This window comes from Lampetra fluviatilis, chromosome 18 (genome assembly GCF_964198595.1).
Source record: "Lampetra fluviatilis chromosome 18, kcLamFluv1.1, whole genome shotgun sequence".
NCBI classification, from domain to species: Eukaryota; Metazoa; Chordata; class Hyperoartia; order Petromyzontiformes; family Petromyzontidae; genus Lampetra; species Lampetra fluviatilis.
In genome coordinates, this window is record NC_136292.1 from 12,522,290 (window position 1) to 12,541,372 (window position 19,083).

Here is a 19,083-nt window from a genome sequence, read left to right on the forward strand (position 1 = left end):
AACAGGGAGTGTGGAGTGTGTAACATGGAGTGTGGAGTGTGAAACATGAAGTGTGGAGTGTGGAACACGGAGTGTGGAGTGTGAAATGCGGAGTGTGGAACACGGAGTGTGGAACACGGAGTATGGAGTGTGAAACACGGAGTGTGGAACACGGAGTGTGGAGTGTGAAATGTGGAGTGTGGAACACGGAGTGTGGAACACGGAGTGTGGAGTGCAGAGTGTGGAACACGGAGTATGGAGTGTGAAATGTGGAGTGTGGAACACGGAGTGTGGAACACGGAGTGTGGAGTGCAGAGTGTGGAACACGGAGTATAAAGTGTGAAACACGGAGTTTGGAACACGGAGTGTGGAGTGTGAAACACGGACTGTGGAACAGGAAGTGTGAAACAGGGAGTGTGGAGTGTGGAATACGGAGTGTGCAGTGTGGAACGCGGAGTGTGGAACGCGTAGTGTGGAACACGGAGTGTGGAGTGTGGACGATGGGGCGGGTCTGCAGGACTTGCCGGGGGAATGAGGATCGCTCCCGCTCCAGGTACTCCCCCAGTGCCTTCTGGATCTTGCCGAGGAGGTCGGCGAGTCTCTCGAGCGAGCGCTGCACGCCGGGGATGTTGAGCACGTCCATGACGAGCGGAGACTTGGACACCTTCTTCATGAGCGCCAGGAACTCCGTGCTGATGCTGCGGGGCGAGGGACAGACAGACAGATAGACAGACAGACAGATAGACAGACAGACGGACAGACAGACGGACAGACGGACGGACAGATAAACAGACGGACGGACGAACAGATAGATGGACAGACGGCTGTGCTCGGCGTTGACGAGACGTCGACGGGCGGGGAAGCTTTTAGCCGAAGCGACGGAGCAACGGCGCCAGCCGTGGGTGTCGGTGTCAACGCGATGCGTCGGGTGGCCACCTGCCCTGATTGTCCCAGGATCGCCCTCTTTGTTGAGGAGGTCTCTAAGGTAGACATTTGAAGTCCTGGCTTTTGTCAGTTGTGCGATAATAATTACAAACGCACAGGGATACACGCGTGCACGCACATACAAATGCACAAAAACAAAGATTGCCTGTATAGCCTCTAACAGACCAATGGGGCAAGTGCTGTTAGCGAACGCACAGTACAAGAGGGGTGGCCAGCACCACATCCGGCTGCCTTTTCTGCCTAGCGCTGTGACTGGGAATCAAACTCGGGTCAGCGGGTTGGCCACCGCTTCCCACTCACACACACAAACACAAAAACACACTCGCGCACACACACACACTCGCACACACAAAAACACACTCGCACACACGCACGCACAGACACACACTCGCACACACAAAAACACACTCGCACACACGCACACACACACTCGTACACACAAAAACACACTCGCACACGTGCACACACACACACTCGCAAACACAAAAACACACACGCACACACAAAAACACACTCGCACACACGCACACACACTCGCAAACACAAAAACACACACGCACACATGCACACACACACACACTCGCACACACAAAAACACACTCGCACACACGCACACACTTGCACACACAAAAGCACACTCGCACACGCGCACACACACACGCACTCGCAAACACAAAAACACACTCGCACACACGCACACACACTCGCACACACGCACACACACTCGCACACACGCACACACACACACACTCGCACACACAAAAGCACACTCGTTGCGTGCGTGTGTGTGTGCGAGGGCGCCACCTCTGGAAGCGGCCCGTCTCGACGGGCAGCAGGTGCTTGATGTCAGCGCTGCCCGTGAAGATGCCCTCCAGGTAGACCCAGCGGCGCTGCACATCGATCCACACGTCGAACAGCGCCAGGATGCGGTTCAGCTTATCCTCCCAGCTCAGCGCGTCCTCCTCAAACACCTGCGTGCCCACATTGACACCATTGTCGTCGTTTAGAAACACGCACAGGAGAGACGATTCAGAGGCGTGGGAAACCACAGGCAAGCGGGAAGGCGGCCAGACCCGGCGCCAACAATTGCCCTAGCTCTGTGGTCCTATATCCATGATGTTTTTCCAACTCGGGTCAAAGGTCGCTAGTGTCCGCCACTACGCCCCCTCTACTCGGGCCCTCTGCCACACCCGGCGTCGCGCTCAACTCTTCCCCAAACCACCGCGTGCTGCGCAGGGCGTCCCTCGATCCGCTCCGTCGCCCCAAAAGCACCCGGGCTGGCGAGACCTGCGTTGTCATGTGACCACGAGCACCAGGGCCACTCACCGCGTGGGGCCGACAGCTCGAGAGGTGGCAGTGGCGTCGTCCGCGATAGTGACCGAGCTCTCTCCACCGCTTCAGTGCGGACGGGAGGCGTGCTGGCAGGGTCCGTGTGGGTTGTCCGTGTGTGTGTATCATGTGTAGCAAAGGCGGCTGTGTGTGGTGCTGGCCACCCAACCCATCGTGTGCCGTGCCGGCCTGCGTAGGTGCTACTCGCTGCAAACAGCACTTGCTCCAACAGTCTGTTATAAGGCTATACGGGGGATCTTTGTCTTTGTATCACGTGCCAAAAGCCCTCGTTGGTGGAATGGACCTAACGTCCCAGCTGGGCAGGACCCTCCTGGAAAGAAGCTTCGGGGCTCAGTGAGGCTTTTCCCGGACACGCAGAGGACGGCAGCGTCGTCGTCCTCGTCACCACTCCGGTTTTGTGGAGGGGGGCGGCAGTTGGCGAGGGGGGGGGGGGCTGCCCTCACCTTGTAGTAGGGGGAGAGCTTCATGGCCGACACGCTGTTGATGTGCTCCTTGACGCGGTTGAAGAGGTCGTCCCAGCCGCGGATGAGCCGGCACTTGTTCTGGTAGTTCACCATGTCCAGCTCGTAGGCGCTCCACAGCTCACGGATCTGAAGGGGGGGGACGGTGGGTGAGCGAGTGAGTGAGTGGGTGAGCAAGCAGATGAGCGGGCGAGTGCGTGAGGGAGTGTGCGAGAAAACAAGCAAACAAGCTGTTGAGTGCATGAGTGAGTGGGTGGTTGGGTGAGTGAACAGGTGAGTGCACGAGTGGGTGAGCGAGCTGTTGTTCGAGTGAGGAAGTGAGCAAGTGAGCAAGTAAGTCGGTAGGTGGGTGACCGAGTGGGTGAGTTAGCGGGTGGGCAATTCAACGAGCCAGTGAGAGAGTGAGCGACAGAATGCATGGGTGAGTGACTGAGCGAGTGAACAGGTGAGCGTGTGTAACTGCAGAAGCACTGGGGTCACTTCAGCCCGAGCCCACGTGCCCAGACCAGGCATTGCACCCGTGAGGACCACCTGAGGGCAATTGACCACCGATGATATTGAGATGACATCACCACTGAACGGCAATGTGATTGCCCAGGCGATGGGTGACGGGGAAGGGTCTGGCCCGACATAGCCAGTGATACCTGGAGGGTGTGGCAATTGGATTCCCAGCAGCATCCAACTTTCCACATCTCCCTCCTGACACGGCCCCCACGTGAGCCCCCCCACCGCCCCCCCCCCCCTTAGGACAGTAGCTGCCAATACTGTGGCCTGCGTAGCGATCAGGAGATTGGCAACGCAGCAAAGTGGGTTCATGAGCCCATCCGCGCGGACCTCTGACTGCCATTCCCCTGAACGCGAGACTCGCGTGTTTTCTCCCACGGATAAAAATTTTCATTTTTTTAATTAAATTACCCAAACAGGAAGGGGCCAACCATCCTAACGCAGGGCCCTCCTGCGACGGCGAGCCTCGAGGAAACCCCAAGCGAGGCTCTCCCCGACGGCGAGGAGCGTGGCGTGCGGGACGTGTGGGACGTGCGGGGCGTGCGGGGCGTGTGGGGTGTGAGGGACGTGTGGGGTGTGCGGGGCGTGCGGGGCGTGTGGGGTGTGTGGGGTGTGTGGGGCGTGTGGGGTGTGTGGGGTCTGTGGGGCGTGCGGGACGTGTGGGGCGTGCGGGGCGTGCGGGGTGTGTGGGGTGTGTGGGGTGTGTGGGGCGTGTGGGGTGTGTGGAGTGTGTGGGACGTGCGGGGCGTGTGGGGTGGGAGGGACGTGTGGAGTGTGCGGGGCGTGCGGGGCGTGCGGGGTGTGTGGGGTGTGTGGGGCGTGCGGGGCGTGTGGGGTGTGTGGGGTGTGTGGGGCGTGTGGGGTGTGCGGGGCGTGCGGGGCGTGCGGGGCACGTGCGGCCCCGCCTCCGGGCGTGCCTCTCCCGCACCTGCTTGAGGAACTCCTCGAGCGCCATCTCCCCCTGCGCCACGAGCAGCACGTCCTTCACCACGGCCTCGTTCTTCTGCAGGTCCACGTCCCAGATGTGGCCCAGCGTGAGCTCCGACAGCACCCAGCTCACGCGCAGCCGCTTCATCAGCTGCTTCCAGTGGCGGTCCTTCAGCGCCTCCGACTTGAGGTCGATCACCAGCATGTTCACCTGCGGCGCATCGCGGGCCCGAGGGGCACATTGGGTCGTGCGCGCACCCACGTGAGCACCGCCCGGGTGTGGTGTGCGGCGGATGTCGCCGCTCGGGAGACGGGGGCGGCCGGACCGCGGTTGCTGGCCAGCCACCCCCTCGTGTGCCACGGCGCCGGCGCTCGCAGCTGCCACTCGCCAACGGCGCACGGCCCAACAGCCCGTTGAGGCTAAACGGGGGACCTTTGTCTTTTTGTGTGTGTCTGCGTACGGATCGGCAGTGTGGTAGTTAACGTGCTGCAGACGACCAACTGTGGTGGCGAATGTTTGAACTGCTCCTGGGGCTACCTAAGGTCGAGTCGAGGGCAAACTGCCCCACCCCAAACCCCCCCACTCTCTTGCCCCACGCACTTCTGACCCCCACTACCCTCCCCCCGGTGCCAAATGAACAAAACGAACGAATCGACCGGCTCGATCAGGAATGCAACGATTTCATAACGGAAGCGCCGTCACCGGAAGTGACATCACGTCGGGCCGGCGCTCGTGGCGTTCACCCGGGCCGCGACGCTGCAGTGTCGTGGCAATCAGAGCGAGTGGCCGGGCTGAGGGATGTCTCCGCACCGCGCGTCGCTGAGCGGGGGGGGGGGGGGGGGTCACCTTGAGGTAGCTCTTGAGCAGCTTGAGCACGTGCTCGTAGGACGCGTACTGGCGCAGGCGCGCGGGGAAGTTCTTCAGCTGGTTCACGAGGCCGTCCAGGCTCTGCCGCAGCTGCTCACGCATGGTCACAAGCACAAAGACGCACGATTACACGCACAATTACAAAGACGCACAGAGGCATGCGTCTTAATCGTCCTGTGCAATGGATAGACAAGCACGCCGCCATAGGCACATGGACTTTCCACCACTGCCCCAGCACTGTAGACGGGAGATGAGCACCGCTCATGTGAGCAGGAAATCACTTGGCTTTGACGCGCCAGCACACGCCGGTGAGGAGGGGGTGCGGTGGGGGAGGTGTCACCCTGGACGCTCTCAACAACAAGGAGCACGGAGCGGCGTCTCGTCGTCGTACGGCGCCGTGAAGACGGTGGGGGGCACGATTCCGGGGGGCACAGCCCCCGCCCCCTCACCGTCACCAACACCGCCGGTGTTCGGGGCGTGTCGCTGCTGCGCGACGCTTCAGCGCTCACCTTGCGCGGCTGCACCGACAGCCACGGCTGCTCCTTCATCTGGTCGATCTGCTCCCAGATCTTGTGCAACTCGGACCACACGCCCTTGAGGTCCTGCAGCTCCTCCAGAGCCACCTGGAGAGAGCCGCAGGCACCACGCCCCGGGCAGCAAGGGGACACGGGGACACAGGGCACATGAGGACACAGGGACATGAGGACACAGAAGACACGGGGACAGGTGACATGGGGACAGGTGACATGGGGACAGTGACATGGGCAAACGGGAGATATGAGAATATGGAGACAGCGAGACACGGGGACAGGCGGTGGTGCGTGGCCTCTAACCCAGCACTCCGGAGGCGTGGGTTGGTGGATCACACAAACGTCGTGAAACTCCCATCACGTGGCCATTGAGAAGCCATTCCCTGGCTCGCCAGAAGGAGGGAGTGCAACACGTGCAGCATTCCACTGCTGATGACACTGATGGTGTCAGCTATTGACGATGACGACGATAATGATACTGGCAGTGTTAATGATGACGGCGATATCGCTACTCCTGCTGAATCTGGTGCTGCTGATGATGTTGCTGATGACGATGATGATGCTGACAATGACGATGTGGGTGCCACGGTGGCTAGGAGATGTAAGCTACCTAGCCTGGTATACAGGATGTCCTCGGTTCAATCCTGACCCTGTATATTCGAGTTTGTGGTGTCTCTCTCGCCGTGGTCGCGTGAATTTTTCTCCAGGTCCTCTGGTGCATCCCTCCACATTTCATTTAGAATCAACGTCACGCGTTTAGAGTAGCCGGCTGCGATACATTTACACGTGATAAGCCGACTTCTTTGAGCTATCATTTGAGATAGCCAGGCCACTGAAAAAGAGCTACGTAGCTCAGTGGGACCTAACCTGGTAAAATAAAAACAATAGTTGTAATAGTTTTGATGATGACGGTGACGGTGAAGGTGCCGTGCGGTGCGGGCCGTGCCTGCAGCCGCTCCTCTGAGCCGCTGAGCAGGCCCGTGTCAGTGAGCTCCAGGGCCTCCTTGGCGCGCGAGCACTTGTCGCGGTCGTCCTTGAGCCGCCCGAACTTCCCCTCGTAGATCGTGAGCGTCTGCAGCGCCTCCTCGGGCCGCAGGTTCCCCTAGGAGACAACAGCGGAGATGCCACGAGTGCGACCGACCCCACCGGACGAACCGTTTTTTCCTCCACATTTAGAATTAACGTCACACGTTTAGAGCGTTTGGCTGCTCTGAATATCCACGTGATGAGCCACTTCGTTGGGCTATCATTTGTGACCAGGTCGCTTCTGAAAAAGAGCTACACAGCTCAGTAGGCCTTTACCTGGTAAAATAAAAATAGTTTATAGTTTTATTTTCACGAGACGAAAATGGACACTCGCCATGACGAGGGACGGCAGAGAGAGAGAGAGAGACGAACTCAGCAACCAGGACTTTAACCTTCAACCCTGCCTCAGGACCTCAGAGCTGAAACCCAGCACCTGGGTGCAGTTGGCTCTGGCACGGCCATTACGATCCAACGTTAAAGAAAGTCACCCGGTACCAGGACTTCGACCTTGAATCCAGGTTCTCAGCGGTTCTGAAATGGCCAAATGTTAATCTCCTCGAGCCACCCAGCCAAAAGGAACGTAGCCAGGATCATAGCAAACCCTGGCATGGCCGCTACGAACCCGTAAATGAAACACGCGGATCGCTGCATCGCACGATCGTGAGAGACGGCGACGGCTTGGGGAGGTGTTCATCCAGCAGTGGATCGATCGTGACAGATGTAGCCCCGTAGCGGCAAGGGGTGGGGGGGGGGGGCTGAAGGGGGACCAACGACCCCCTGACAAAGACTTGGCCCCCTTTTTGACTTCTCAGGTGGCCGTCGGTCCCACTCCGATTAGCGCGGTTGGCTACGTGCGGCACGAAGGAAGTTCAACGTACACGCACACGTGCAATTAAGCGATGGGCTCTGCAGGCGTTCCTCCGAAACGGCGAGGGAGAGAGCTCCAGTGGAACGCACGAGAGGCACGAGCGAATCGCATCGTGTCACTCGTTCGTGTTTAACGTGCGTCCACACAAATTGCTGCTGCTGCTGCCGCTGCTGCTTTGGCAGTGGTGCACGGGCACAGTTACCGACAAAACAACACTCGCCAATAACAACGTGCGTGGCCTCAAAAGTTAAACAAATGTGTAATACGCTACGAAGGAGGGCCATTGCCCGAAACGTCGGCCACGCAGTGCTGCTGAGGAACGTGCAGCTGAGACGCCTGCCTCAAGTTTCACTTTGCCTATATCGTGCCCCCTCTCCCCCCGTACGTTGCACCGTACGTAGCCAACCGCGCTAATCGGAGGTGCAGGGGAAAGACAACAAACTAAACGCCAAAAAAACAGCGCTCAGTTTTCAATCGTCTGTGTATGTAGCCAGTGCAGCGTTTGGGCCGACGAGGGGCAGAACGCAAACTGCTCCCGTCTCTCCCCGCCGGCGCTGCGACCACGCGGGGTGGTAAGCGGAGGGGCGTGAGATCTCACGGCGACGCGACCACGCGGGGTGGTGAGTGGAGGGGAGCGGGAGGACTCACGGCGACGCGACCACGCGGGGTGGTGAGTGGAGGGGAGCGGGAGGACTCACCACCCCGCGACCACACGGGGTGGTGAGTGGAGGGATGTGAGAGGACTCACCACCACGCGACCACACGGGGTGGTGCGTGGAGGGGAGCGGGAGGACTCACGGCGACGGGCTTCCCGCGCTCCCACTCGGCGAGCAGCTCCCCGGTGCGGGCCTCGACGGCGCGGTCCTCCTGCACGATCTTGAGCTGCAGGCTGGCCACCTGCTGCTGGATGGCGGCGTCCTTGCGCTTCATGATGTCGCTGAAGGCGCCCCACTCGCCCTCCACGTTGTCGATGTAGAGCCACGACGGCGGGAACTGGAAGCGGTGGCGCTCCAGCAGGCGCTGCCCGTTGCGGAACAGCTGCGCCGGCGGGCACGAGCGGCGCCGCCACGCCGGCCGCAGGTCAGCGGCACGGCGGAGGCGGCGGAGGCGGCGTGCGAGCGTTAGCGGTGCGAGGGGAGAATGACTGGCTCGCTAGTCGGGGTGTTACCAGCTTAGCCATTGGTGTTATCAGTTTGGTAGTAATGTATTAGTAGTGAAGTAGTAATATTGGGATTAGTGGTTTAGTAGTTTAGTGGTAGTATTAGCGTTTTAGTAGTTTAGTTTTAATAGTTTAGGCGTAGAATAAGTCATTTGGTAGTTGTATAAGTGGTTTAGTAATTTAGTAGTCGTATTCGTGGTTTAATAGTTTAGTTGTAGTATTCGTAGATTAGTAGGAGTGGTATTTGTGGTTTAGTTGTTTAGTAGTAGTATTCATGATTGATTAGTTTAGTTGTAGTAGTGGTTTAGTACTTATATTGTTAATATTATCTGTATTATGAGTATTTAATATTTATTTGGTGTTCTTCTAGTCTCATGCAAATCATTAGCTCCGTCTGACCAACACAGCATTGGCCACAGGAGCAATTCATCTGGTACACACCTACTGTTGATAGCTTCGGTAATTCATCTTTAGTACCAGATATTAGTTTTTTTGTATATTAAATACTCACAAACACAACTGTTGGCAGTTGCAAAACATGCGCACCAACAAGGACATTTAATTGGTTTTGAGAATGTTGAAGTTTTGTGTAGAACTCATTCATATTTACACGCTCTAACCCAAAAATCTTTTGTATGGATATTGGCCACGAAAGCTTATGTGTTAAACTGTATTATACTGTCATTATCTGTATTATACTGTTTTGTTATCTTTATTATATAGTTATTGTTATCTGTATTATACTGTTAATGTTAACTGTATTATAATGTTAACACGATCTGAATTAAAAGATAATTGTTATCTGTAAATGTTATCTGTATTACAATCTGCATAATATTGTAATCTGTATTGCATCGTCATTATCTGTATTGTCCGGCGAGGTGAGTCGGGTGCGCTGGGTGCGATTGCCAGCGCAAGTGGCAGGAGGGGGGGAGGAGGAGGGGGGGAGGAGGGGGGGAGGAGGAGGGGGGGAGGAGGAGGAGGGGGGGAGGAGGAGGGGGGGAAGAGGGGGAGAGGAGGAGGAGGGGGGGAGGAGGAGGGGGGGAGGAGGAGGAGGGGGGGAGGAGGAGGGGGGGAGGAGGAGGAGGGGCGTTTGGCGAGGGGGACTCACGTCCACTTGCTTCTCGAAGCTCTTGATCTTGCGCTTGAGCGACTGCACGAAGGTGATGAAGGTGACGGCGTCCGATGTGCTCGCCGTGTCCACCGAGTGCTGCTCCAGCTCCTGCCGCGACTGCACCACGGACGCCCGCGACAACCGGCAGCATTCTCAACATCGTCGTCGTCGTTAACATCGTTAAAATCAGCGTCAACATCGGCGTCATTACCAACCGCGTCAACATCGGCATCACCGCTTGTAGCACGGCGCGCTAAGCACTACACCACCACCGCCCATAACCACCACAAAGACAAAGATCCCCCAGAATAACCTTCACCAGACTGTTGAAGCAAGTGCTTTTGGCAAGCACCTATGAAGGCCAGCATGGCACACGAGGGAGTGGTTGGGAGGCTGAGTCGACCTAGGGGAGGTCCAGCACCCATTCAAATATTCGTCCTAAGCGGGTATTGAACTCGGATGGCCGGGTTTGTAGCACTACACTAACCACTACACTACCGCTGCCCATAACCACTACAAAGACAAGATTCTCTGTATAAACTTTTCATATTGTTGGGGCAAGTGCTTTTAGCAAGCACCTATGAAGGCCAGCACAGTACACGAGAGGGTGGGTTGCCAGCACCACGCCCGGCTGCCTTTATCTCTCTAGTTGCAATGTTCAAAACATGGCACCAGGTACTCATTTGAGGCTGAGTCGACCAAGGAGAGGCCCAGTACCAGTTCAGATAATCGTCACCGGGTTCGTAGCGCGGTGCGCTAACCACCATGCCACCGCTCATGCGCTCACGCGGGCAGACACGAGCACACACACTGGATCGTCGACGTCACCTTGGAGATGTTGGTGTGGAAGTCCTGCATGAAGAGACCCAGGTGGTGCCCGAACTTGCTCAGCACTTCCTTGTGCCACGAGTCGTACTTGAGGTTCACCTTGGCCTGGACCTGCGGGGCAGCGCAGACGCGAGCGGACAGCGGCGTCGGCGGCGGCAGTGCCCCCGAGCGCAGAGCGCCAGGGTGAAGGTGCGGCCGTGGCATCGCTCGCTCGTGCCACGGCTGGCGGGAGGGTCTCCGCTAGAGGGGGCTCCAGAGGGCTGCCACAGTGGCTGGAGATGTTGACTACCTCGCCTGGTACACCGTAGGTTGTGGGTTCAATCCCGACCCTGATGCCTGCTGTATATTTGGAGTTTGCGTGTCTCTTTCCCGTGTTTTTTTCTCTTGGTCCTCCGGTTTTTGCCTCCACATTAAGAATCACGCGTTTAGAGTGTTTGGCATAAATTTGCACATGATGATTAAAAACATTTTGTTGAGCTTTCATTTGTGGCCAGGTCGCTTCTGAAACGGAGTTATACAGATCAGTGGGCTTTACTTGGGAAAAGAAAAATTAGTTTAGTTTTAGTTTCGAGGCTCCTGTAGAGGGTCCGGCCGGGATGTTCGCAGGAGATGCCGACGCTGCCGCCTGCGTGCGACCCCAACGGAGCGACTTGAAAATGCAAACAAATGTTCGTATCGTGATGCTCGCCCAACAGTTCGCAGGAGATGCGTGCGTTGCTTTGCTTGCATATTGTTTGTCGCTCTGACTTTCTGGCCCGCCCCTAACTGGACGTCTGTATTCCTTCAGGATAAATAAAGATTCTGATTCCGCATGAATGTGGGGCCTGCCTTCAAGAGCCTGATGGTTCAGGACCGCCACTGCCCACCTCGTACGTACGGATGTTGAACTTATTTCGCACCACACTTAGCCAACTGCGCTAAACGGACGTGCGGGTGAAGGACAACAATCTAAACACACTAAAAAGTGAGCATCTGGCCTCGAGAGGTTTGAGGGAGGTAGCGGGAGTGAGTGGGTGAGTGGGTGGGTGAGTGAGTGGGTGGGTGGGTGAGTGAGTGGGTGGGTGAGTGGGTGAGTGAGTGAGTGGGTGAGTGAGTGAGCGAGTGGGTGAGTGAGTGAGTGGGTGAGTGAGTGGGTGAGTGAGTGGGTGAGTGAGTGGGTGAGTGGGTGAGTGAGTGGGTTGGTGAGTGAGTGAGTGGGTGAGTGAGTGGGTGAGTGAGTGGGTGAGTGAGTGAGTGGGTGAGTGGGTTGGTGAGTGAGTGAGTGGGTGAGTGAGTGGGTGAGTGAGTGAGTGGGTGAGTGAGTGAGTGGGTGAGTGAGTGAGTGGGAGAGAGGAAGCAAGAGAGAGGGAGCGGGAGAAAGGGAGGGGAATTTCGCTACTCTCAGTTGACGGGGAGTGGGGGGGGGTATTCCATTTTTTAGGCGTTTGGGCTACAAAGGGGGTCTCTGCTCGCTCGGTGTGGTGCGACTGACGGACGGGATTTAGTGAGGGGTTTTTGAGGGTGTGTATTTTTTGTTGTGTCTGTTAACACAGTGGTACACAATGGGATTCATATTACACGAAAAAAGGTGTACCTGTGTTGTATTTCTTGTATTAAGCAAAATAAAAAAGGCCATAAACGCCACAAACGAAACAGCAAAATAACGACACGATGAAGGAAGCAAAGAGACGAATATTTTTTCTTTTGATCAAAAAAATAAAAGAGATGGGGAGGGAGGGGTGGGAGGGGAGGTGTTGGGGGGGGGAGGGAGATGTGAGTGGGAGGGAGGGAGAGGGAGGGAGGAAGGGAGGAAGGGGTGGGGAGGGAGGGGGCAGGGAGGGAGGGGGGAGGGAGCTCCCCACCTTCCCGTAGTCGACGACGACGGGACCGAACTCCTTGTGCGTCTCGGCGTTGTCGAAGGTGAGTCGGGACTTGCGCATCTGGTTGAGGACGGCCTGCCAGCGCGTCAGGTTCTCCCCAAGCCTGCCGTACACGTGCTCCTGCTGCATGTCCCACAGGTTCTGGTAGCGCAGCCACTCCTGGGGGGGGGGGGGGGGGGCGACAAGAGGCGGTCGTTGTCCTGTTATTATAATAATACAAATGTTTAGTACTTTAGTACCATCGTTCGTAATCTAAAAATAAACTATTTTTTATCTGACCAGGTAAGGCCCACTGAGCTGTGTAGCTCTCTTTCAGAAGTGACCTGGCCACAAATGATAGCTCAACGAAGCGGTTTATCATCACGTGGAAGCTTATAGCAGCCAAATACTCTCAACGCGTGTTAATAAATGTGGAGTGGAAAACCGGAGGACCCGGAGAAAAATCCATGCGACCACGGGGAGAGAGACCCTGACAGGCGTCAGAGTCAGGATCGAACCCACGACCTCCTGAACACCCGGCGAGGGAGACGACATCTCGCCACGGTGGTGCCCCGACAACCGTGGAGGAGCCACAGACGAGCTGCCAGCAGCCCAACGTTGAGGCGGCGCGACCATCAATTTCCCCGAGCTCTGCAGTCCTCTCTCTATATATAAAGATGCTTTCAGCCAATGAATAAGGCGTTTATACACGCAGGCCGACCTCCTTGTTCACTCACGTGGGAAGCGGCAATGCCACCCCTCACACTCCCCGCCGCTCCGCCCACCAACCCACCTCCACGTAGGCCTCGACGAGCCGCATGAGCGTCTGCACGGCCTGCTGTGCGCACTCGCGCGCCGCGTTGCCGCTCGGCATCTTGGTGTGGAGGTTGCGGTAGAAGCGCTCCTCCTCCGTCAGCTCGTAGTGCACGCCCACCTGCGCACCGCGGTGAGGGTTACAGGTGAGGGTTACGGGTGAGAGGGTTATACAGCAGGCCATACTTTCCCACCTGATGACGGACGCTTGTGTTGCGCCCGAAACGTCGTGATTTATTTTATTTAATTTTTATACCTACGTGACTTTACCGAAAGAACCAAAGATTACGGGTGAGGGTTTGGGGTGAGGGTGAGGAGTGGATTGGGGACCAAAAGGCCTGCAGGCCTGCAAGGCCTCGTCAAGGCTCTCGCTCCGCTCTGGTTCTCTACACCGGGTGAACTACTTCGTTACCGCTCCATTCGAGTTCCGGCAAATCACCTCGCCGCAGTAGTGAGATGTTAACTGCCCCGCCTGGTCTACAGGAGACCGTGGGTTCGATCCCAACCCTGACGCCTGCTGCTGCTGTATATTTGGAGTTTGCATGATCTCTCCGTGGTCGTGTGGATTTTTCTCCGGGCTCCCCGGTTTTTCCTCCACATTTAGAATCAACATCACGCGTTTAGAGTATTTTGCTGCAATTAATTTGATAAGCCACTTCGTTGAGCTATCATTTGCGATAGCCAGGTCGCTCCTGAAAAACAGCTACGTAGCTCAGTGGGCCCTTACCCGGTAAAATAAATAAAAAAGTTTCTAGTTTCGTTTAACGGTGGCGGCGCTGGCTCGGCGGGGTTTGGTGCGGCCCGCGAGCACCTGGTAGCGCTGGCTCTGGATGCGTGGCAGCGCGACGGTGACGCTCTCCCAAGCGTGTAGCTCCGCTTGCAGGTGCACCCGGCACGCCTCGAGGTGTGGCTCCACGTGGATCAGCTGGTTCGTGATGCGGAACTCCAGCACGATGGGCTGCGTGGGAAACGAGGAGGAGGATGGAGGAGACGGTAGAGATGGAGGAGGAGACGGAGGTGGAGGAGGAGGAGATGGAGGTGGAGACGGAGGAGGAGGGAGTGGGAGTCACGGAGGTGCTCGGACGCCAGTGAAGATTCCCTTTCTTATTCTTCTTTCATCTGTAATCCCCTCGTGCTGTCGACATCGCGGCCAGAAAGGCGACGCTCTCTCTCTGCGAGTGATGCCACTTCCTGCGTGGCACCTCACCCTGATGCGTGGCTCCCCGCCCGGCTTGTGACCCCCCTGGGGCCCGTCCGTGTCCATGTCCCCCTTGGCGTCGCTCTGGCCCAGCAGCGCTTGCGTCCACGCGCCCAGCCCCGCCTCCAGACGGGCGCCCAGGATGTTCTCAATCTGAGAGGAGGACACGCGGGAGGGTGCGGGAGGGGAAGGTGCGGGGGAAGCCGATGAGGAACGCGACTGATTCTCCACGCCGGCGATTCCACGAACCGTACCGGCTCAGGGTCGCGAGGCGACCCGAGAGTTGGTGATCTCGCATCCCAGTGTTGCCATCTCGTACACGACGACGATGACAATGGTGATCAATCGTACGTGACGACCATGAGAATAGTGATCAATCATACATGACGATAATGGTGATCAATCATACACTATGACAATGATAATGGTGATCAATAATACACTATGACAATGATAATGGTGATCAAGCATACACTATGACAATGATAATGGTGATCAATCGTACACTATGACAATGATAATGGTGATCAATCGTACATGACGTGACGACGATGACAATTGTTGTCAATCACACACAATGACAGTGGTGATCAATCATGCACGACGACGATTACAATGATGGTCAATCGTACATGATGACGATGACGATCTATGGTACACGACTACAAAGGTGATCAATTGTACACGGCAATGATGACAATGATCAACCCGACACGAAGACGATGACAGTGGTGATGAATCGTATGCGGCGTGCTACGAAGAGGGGCCATTGCCCGAAATGTCACCAATTACATATTGCTCATTTTTAATGGCCACACACACACAAACAGTGTTATCAAGATGGAACGCGTTGACTTTCCGCGTTAAGATGAGGGCTTGGGAGAAGAGACGACGGGAGATAATGTACCGCGATACTCATACCCTTTGGTTTTTTCGGTAAAGTCACGTAGGTAAAAAATAAAATAAAATAAATGAAAACAACTAAATTAAATCACGACGTTTTGGGCGCAACACAAGCGTCCGTCATCAGGTGGGAAAGCGTGGCCTACTTCTGATGCAGACTTTACCGAAAAAAACAAAGAGTATGAATCCTTGCTGTCACGAAAGCTTGAAATCTAGAATTAATGTACCGCGAGCCTACGGATGGGATTCGATCGCTCGTGAATGTCGAGGACTAGGAGGAAGGAGGCACCTCAATGTCCAGCTTGTGCACCCAGATGGAGAGGTTGGAGTAGGAGTGGAGGTTGAGGTCGTCCACGGCCTTCTGCACGCGGCTCAGGATCTCGAGGAAGGTGCGGTGCTCGTGCACGCACGTCTCCAGCGACCGCACCTCCAGGTCGATCTTCTCCTCGATGATCAGGAGGTCGTCGACCTGCGGTCGTGTTCGCACCGTGGCGCAGGGAGGCCGACGGTCAACTCGGGCTGCCCTCCAGCCAGATTCTCTCAGCTGGTGACTGCCTCAGATTGTCCCATCGGTCTAGAGACCCCGTTAGAGACCGGTCTGTCAGTCCATTGTCTATAGACCCAGTCAAAAACCAATCTGTCAGTCTAGTGTCTAGAGACCCTATCAAGAGACCGGTCTGTCAGTCCATTGTCTATAGACCCAGTCAAAGACCGGTCTGTCAGTCCATTGTCTAGAGACCCCATCAGATTCCAATCTGTCAGTCTAGTGTCTAGAGACCCCATCAAGAGACCGGTCTGTCAGTCTATTGTCTATAGACCCAGTCAAAGACCGGTCTGTCAGTCCATTGTCTAAAGACCCCATCAGAGTCCAATCTGTCAGTCTATTGTCGAGAGACCCTATCAAGAGACCAGTCTGTCAGTCTATCGTCTAGAGACCACCAGTGTGGCAGCTCTTTGTGCGAGGAGCTCATTGGAGTCTAGCCTATTATCTAAGAGCTCATTACACATACAACACACAGACAGCACCTTCCCCAAAGGACTATACAAACAACTGGGAAATATTTCCCTTTGTGTTTGCATGTGGATGTACACGTACACAGAGAATGCTCACACACACAGAGGCAATGTTCCTCTGCTTATCCCTAGAGCGGTGGCTCTAAACTTGGGGTGCACACACCCCCAGGGGGTGCGAGATGCCCTTTCTGGGGGTAGCGAGACATGGGCAGATTTTTTTAGAAAGTAAATCATCGAAGCGCAGTGTGCTAACCACTGCCTCACTGCTCCCCAATACATATATACACGCACAGATAAATAAATACACACACGCACAATCCACACGGATTCACAGCGCGGGGTCCCTAACCACTGCGCCCCCACTCCCCCCCTACCCCGCACGAGCAGAGATCACAGCGCGGCCCGCCCATCCACCCGCCCGTCCCGCCCATCCACCCGCCCGCCCGCCCGTCCGCCCGAACCTTCTCCTGGAAGTTGAGGATGGTCTCGGCGAGGCGCTGCACGTAGGGGTCCAGCTTGTAGGACTCCCACACGAGGCCGATGCCCTCGGCCACGAGCGCCTGCACCTCGCGCTTGAGGCCCGCCACGAGCATCGCGATGCTCTGGCGCTCCTCGACGCGCTCGCACGTGCGCTCGTAGGTGCGCACGCTGTCGATGAGCGAGATGGCGAAGGGGTACAGCTGGTTGGCCTGGTGCGCCTTGTTCACGATGCCGAGCGGCACGCGGAAGCCCAGCCACTTGAGGTTGCGCACCTCCTTGGACAGCGTGATGATCTCGGGCAGGAAGTTCACCTGCGACCGGGACATCCGCGCGAGATCAAGCCGTTAGGTACGGCGGGGGGCAATCGATCGCGGGTGGGGGAGCGCCTGCGGGTGGCGGTAGGGCAAGCGGGATGCTGACATCGTGCGAGTGTGGCCGGCACACCCGCAGCAGGCAGTCAGTTCAGGCTCAGGTGACCCGAGGCACGGGACCGGTTGCGATGTTCGTGGCTGATGTCGGCCATGAGCGCAGCACGCTAAACGCTGCGCTACTACCTCCCAATACACTACCACATACAGACACACACACACACATAGTCCTTCACACGTACGCTCACACGCACAAACGTATGCACATAAACACACACAATGTATGTATGCAGAACTTCTTTCACACCGTATGTAGCAAACCGTGCACACACGCACACACATGCACACTCACGTACACACGCAACATGCACACTCACGTACACACAAAGACAAAGATCCCCCGTATAGCCTGAACAGACCATCGGGGCAAGTGCTGTTAGTGAGCACCTCTTAAGGCTGGCACGGCACACGAGGGGGTGGGTGGCCAACACCACGCCCGGCCGCCTTTGTCTCCCAAGTGGCGATGTTTACACACCGCACAAGGTACTCATTTGAAACTGAGTCGATCTAGCAGAGGCTCAGGATAATCGTCACTGATGTTGGTGACTGTGAGCGGGAATCGAAATTGGCTCGCTTGGTTCGTAGCCGCTACACTACACACACACAAGCAGACCCCACAACGACAGCAACCATCACAAGACCGGTTCAGATAATCGTCACCGGTGTTGGCCGTGAGTGTGAATCGAACTCGGGTCATTAGGTTCGTAGTGCAGCGTAGCGCTAACCGCTACAGCACCGCTCCACACGGACACACGTACACACGTACACACATACACACGTACACAGTATACACACATACACACGTACACACAAACGCACATACACACGTACACACGTACACAATATACACACGTACACACATACACAATATACACACATACACACGCACACACGTACACACGTACACACGTACACAATATACACACGTACACACATATACAATATACACACATACACACGCACACACGTACACACGTACACACGTACACACGTACACAATATACACACGTACACACGTACACAATATACACACATACACATGCACACACGTACACACGTACACACGTACACAATATACACACGTACACACGCACACACGTACACACATACACACATACACACGTACACACGCACACGTACGCACACACACGTTCACGTGCCCACGCGGCGCACCTTGAGGCGCAGCACGGTGCCGGCGCGCGTGCGCGAGCGCGTGCTCTCGATGGCGAAGATGCGGCCGCACACGCCCAGGTTGCGCTGCTGCGCCTTGCGCGCCCAATCCTCGAAGATGTCGGCCGTGCTCAGCTTGGCGCGGAATGAGTCGCCGTCCTGCTTCAGCTTCTGGCCCTCCACGTGGTTCTCCCAGCCCTTGCCCAGCACGTCCTCCACGCGCTTCATGTACGCCGTGAGCTGCCGGTCGATCTGCTTCGCCCAGATGATGGAGCCCGACACGGGCGGGAGGTCGCGCACGTGGCTCATGCGGCACGCCTGGCTCTGCGGGTATTGCACTGTGCCGGGAGGCGGGGGACGACAAACAATGAACGTAACGTTATAATTAAACTAAAAACTTAACGAAAAACTAAACTATTTTTATTTCACCAGGTAAGGGCCCGCTGAGCTGTACAGCTCTTTTCTCGGAAGGGACCTGGCAATCACAAATGACGAAGTGGCTCATCATCACGTGGACATTTACAGCAGACAAATTACTCAGTGCCGTGTTCACGTTATGCACGTGGGGTGCCAATTTCGGCCAATCTGAGCGCTCGTAAGTGGGGCTGAGCCACGCCCCCAGTGACGTCCGTTTGTGAGCGTTTAGACCTCGACAGCCTTGGTTAACATCACGATTTCTG

The 19,083-nt window shown here is 56.4% G+C and overlaps 2 protein-coding genes across 2 annotated transcripts in view; one reads left to right on the forward strand and one right to left on the reverse strand.

Annotated features, from left to right (window-relative positions):
* LOC144937253 (transcriptional repressor protein YY1-like) overlaps positions 1-19,083 on the forward strand; it is a 422,669-nt gene that overhangs the window by 107,440 nt on the left and 296,146 nt on the right. The window lies entirely within an intron of this gene.
* The window catches only part of LOC144937252 (cytoplasmic dynein 1 heavy chain 1-like), a 162,394-nt gene that overhangs the window by 82,176 nt on the left and 61,135 nt on the right, over positions 1-19,083 (reverse strand). Inside the window, exons 11-27 of the mRNA XM_078864650.1 lie at positions 18,407-18,741; positions 16,787-17,116; positions 15,601-15,780; positions 14,418-14,561; positions 14,022-14,168; positions 13,191-13,331; positions 12,401-12,577; positions 10,560-10,670; positions 9,729-9,848; positions 8,257-8,496; positions 6,511-6,666; positions 5,544-5,657; positions 5,014-5,124; positions 4,168-4,377; positions 2,718-2,864; positions 1,729-1,895; positions 504-677 (exon numbers count right to left, since the gene is read on the reverse strand). Coding sequence (XP_078720776.1) covers positions 504-677; positions 1,729-1,895; positions 2,718-2,864; positions 4,168-4,377; positions 5,014-5,124; positions 5,544-5,657; positions 6,511-6,666; positions 8,257-8,496; positions 9,729-9,848; positions 10,560-10,670; positions 12,401-12,577; positions 13,191-13,331; positions 14,022-14,168; positions 14,418-14,561; positions 15,601-15,780; positions 16,787-17,116; positions 18,407-18,741 — 3,004 coding nt within the window. The remainder of the gene's footprint in view (positions 1-503; positions 678-1,728; positions 1,896-2,717; positions 2,865-4,167; positions 4,378-5,013; positions 5,125-5,543; positions 5,658-6,510; positions 6,667-8,256; positions 8,497-9,728; positions 9,849-10,559; positions 10,671-12,400; positions 12,578-13,190; positions 13,332-14,021; positions 14,169-14,417; positions 14,562-15,600; positions 15,781-16,786; positions 17,117-18,406; positions 18,742-19,083) is intronic.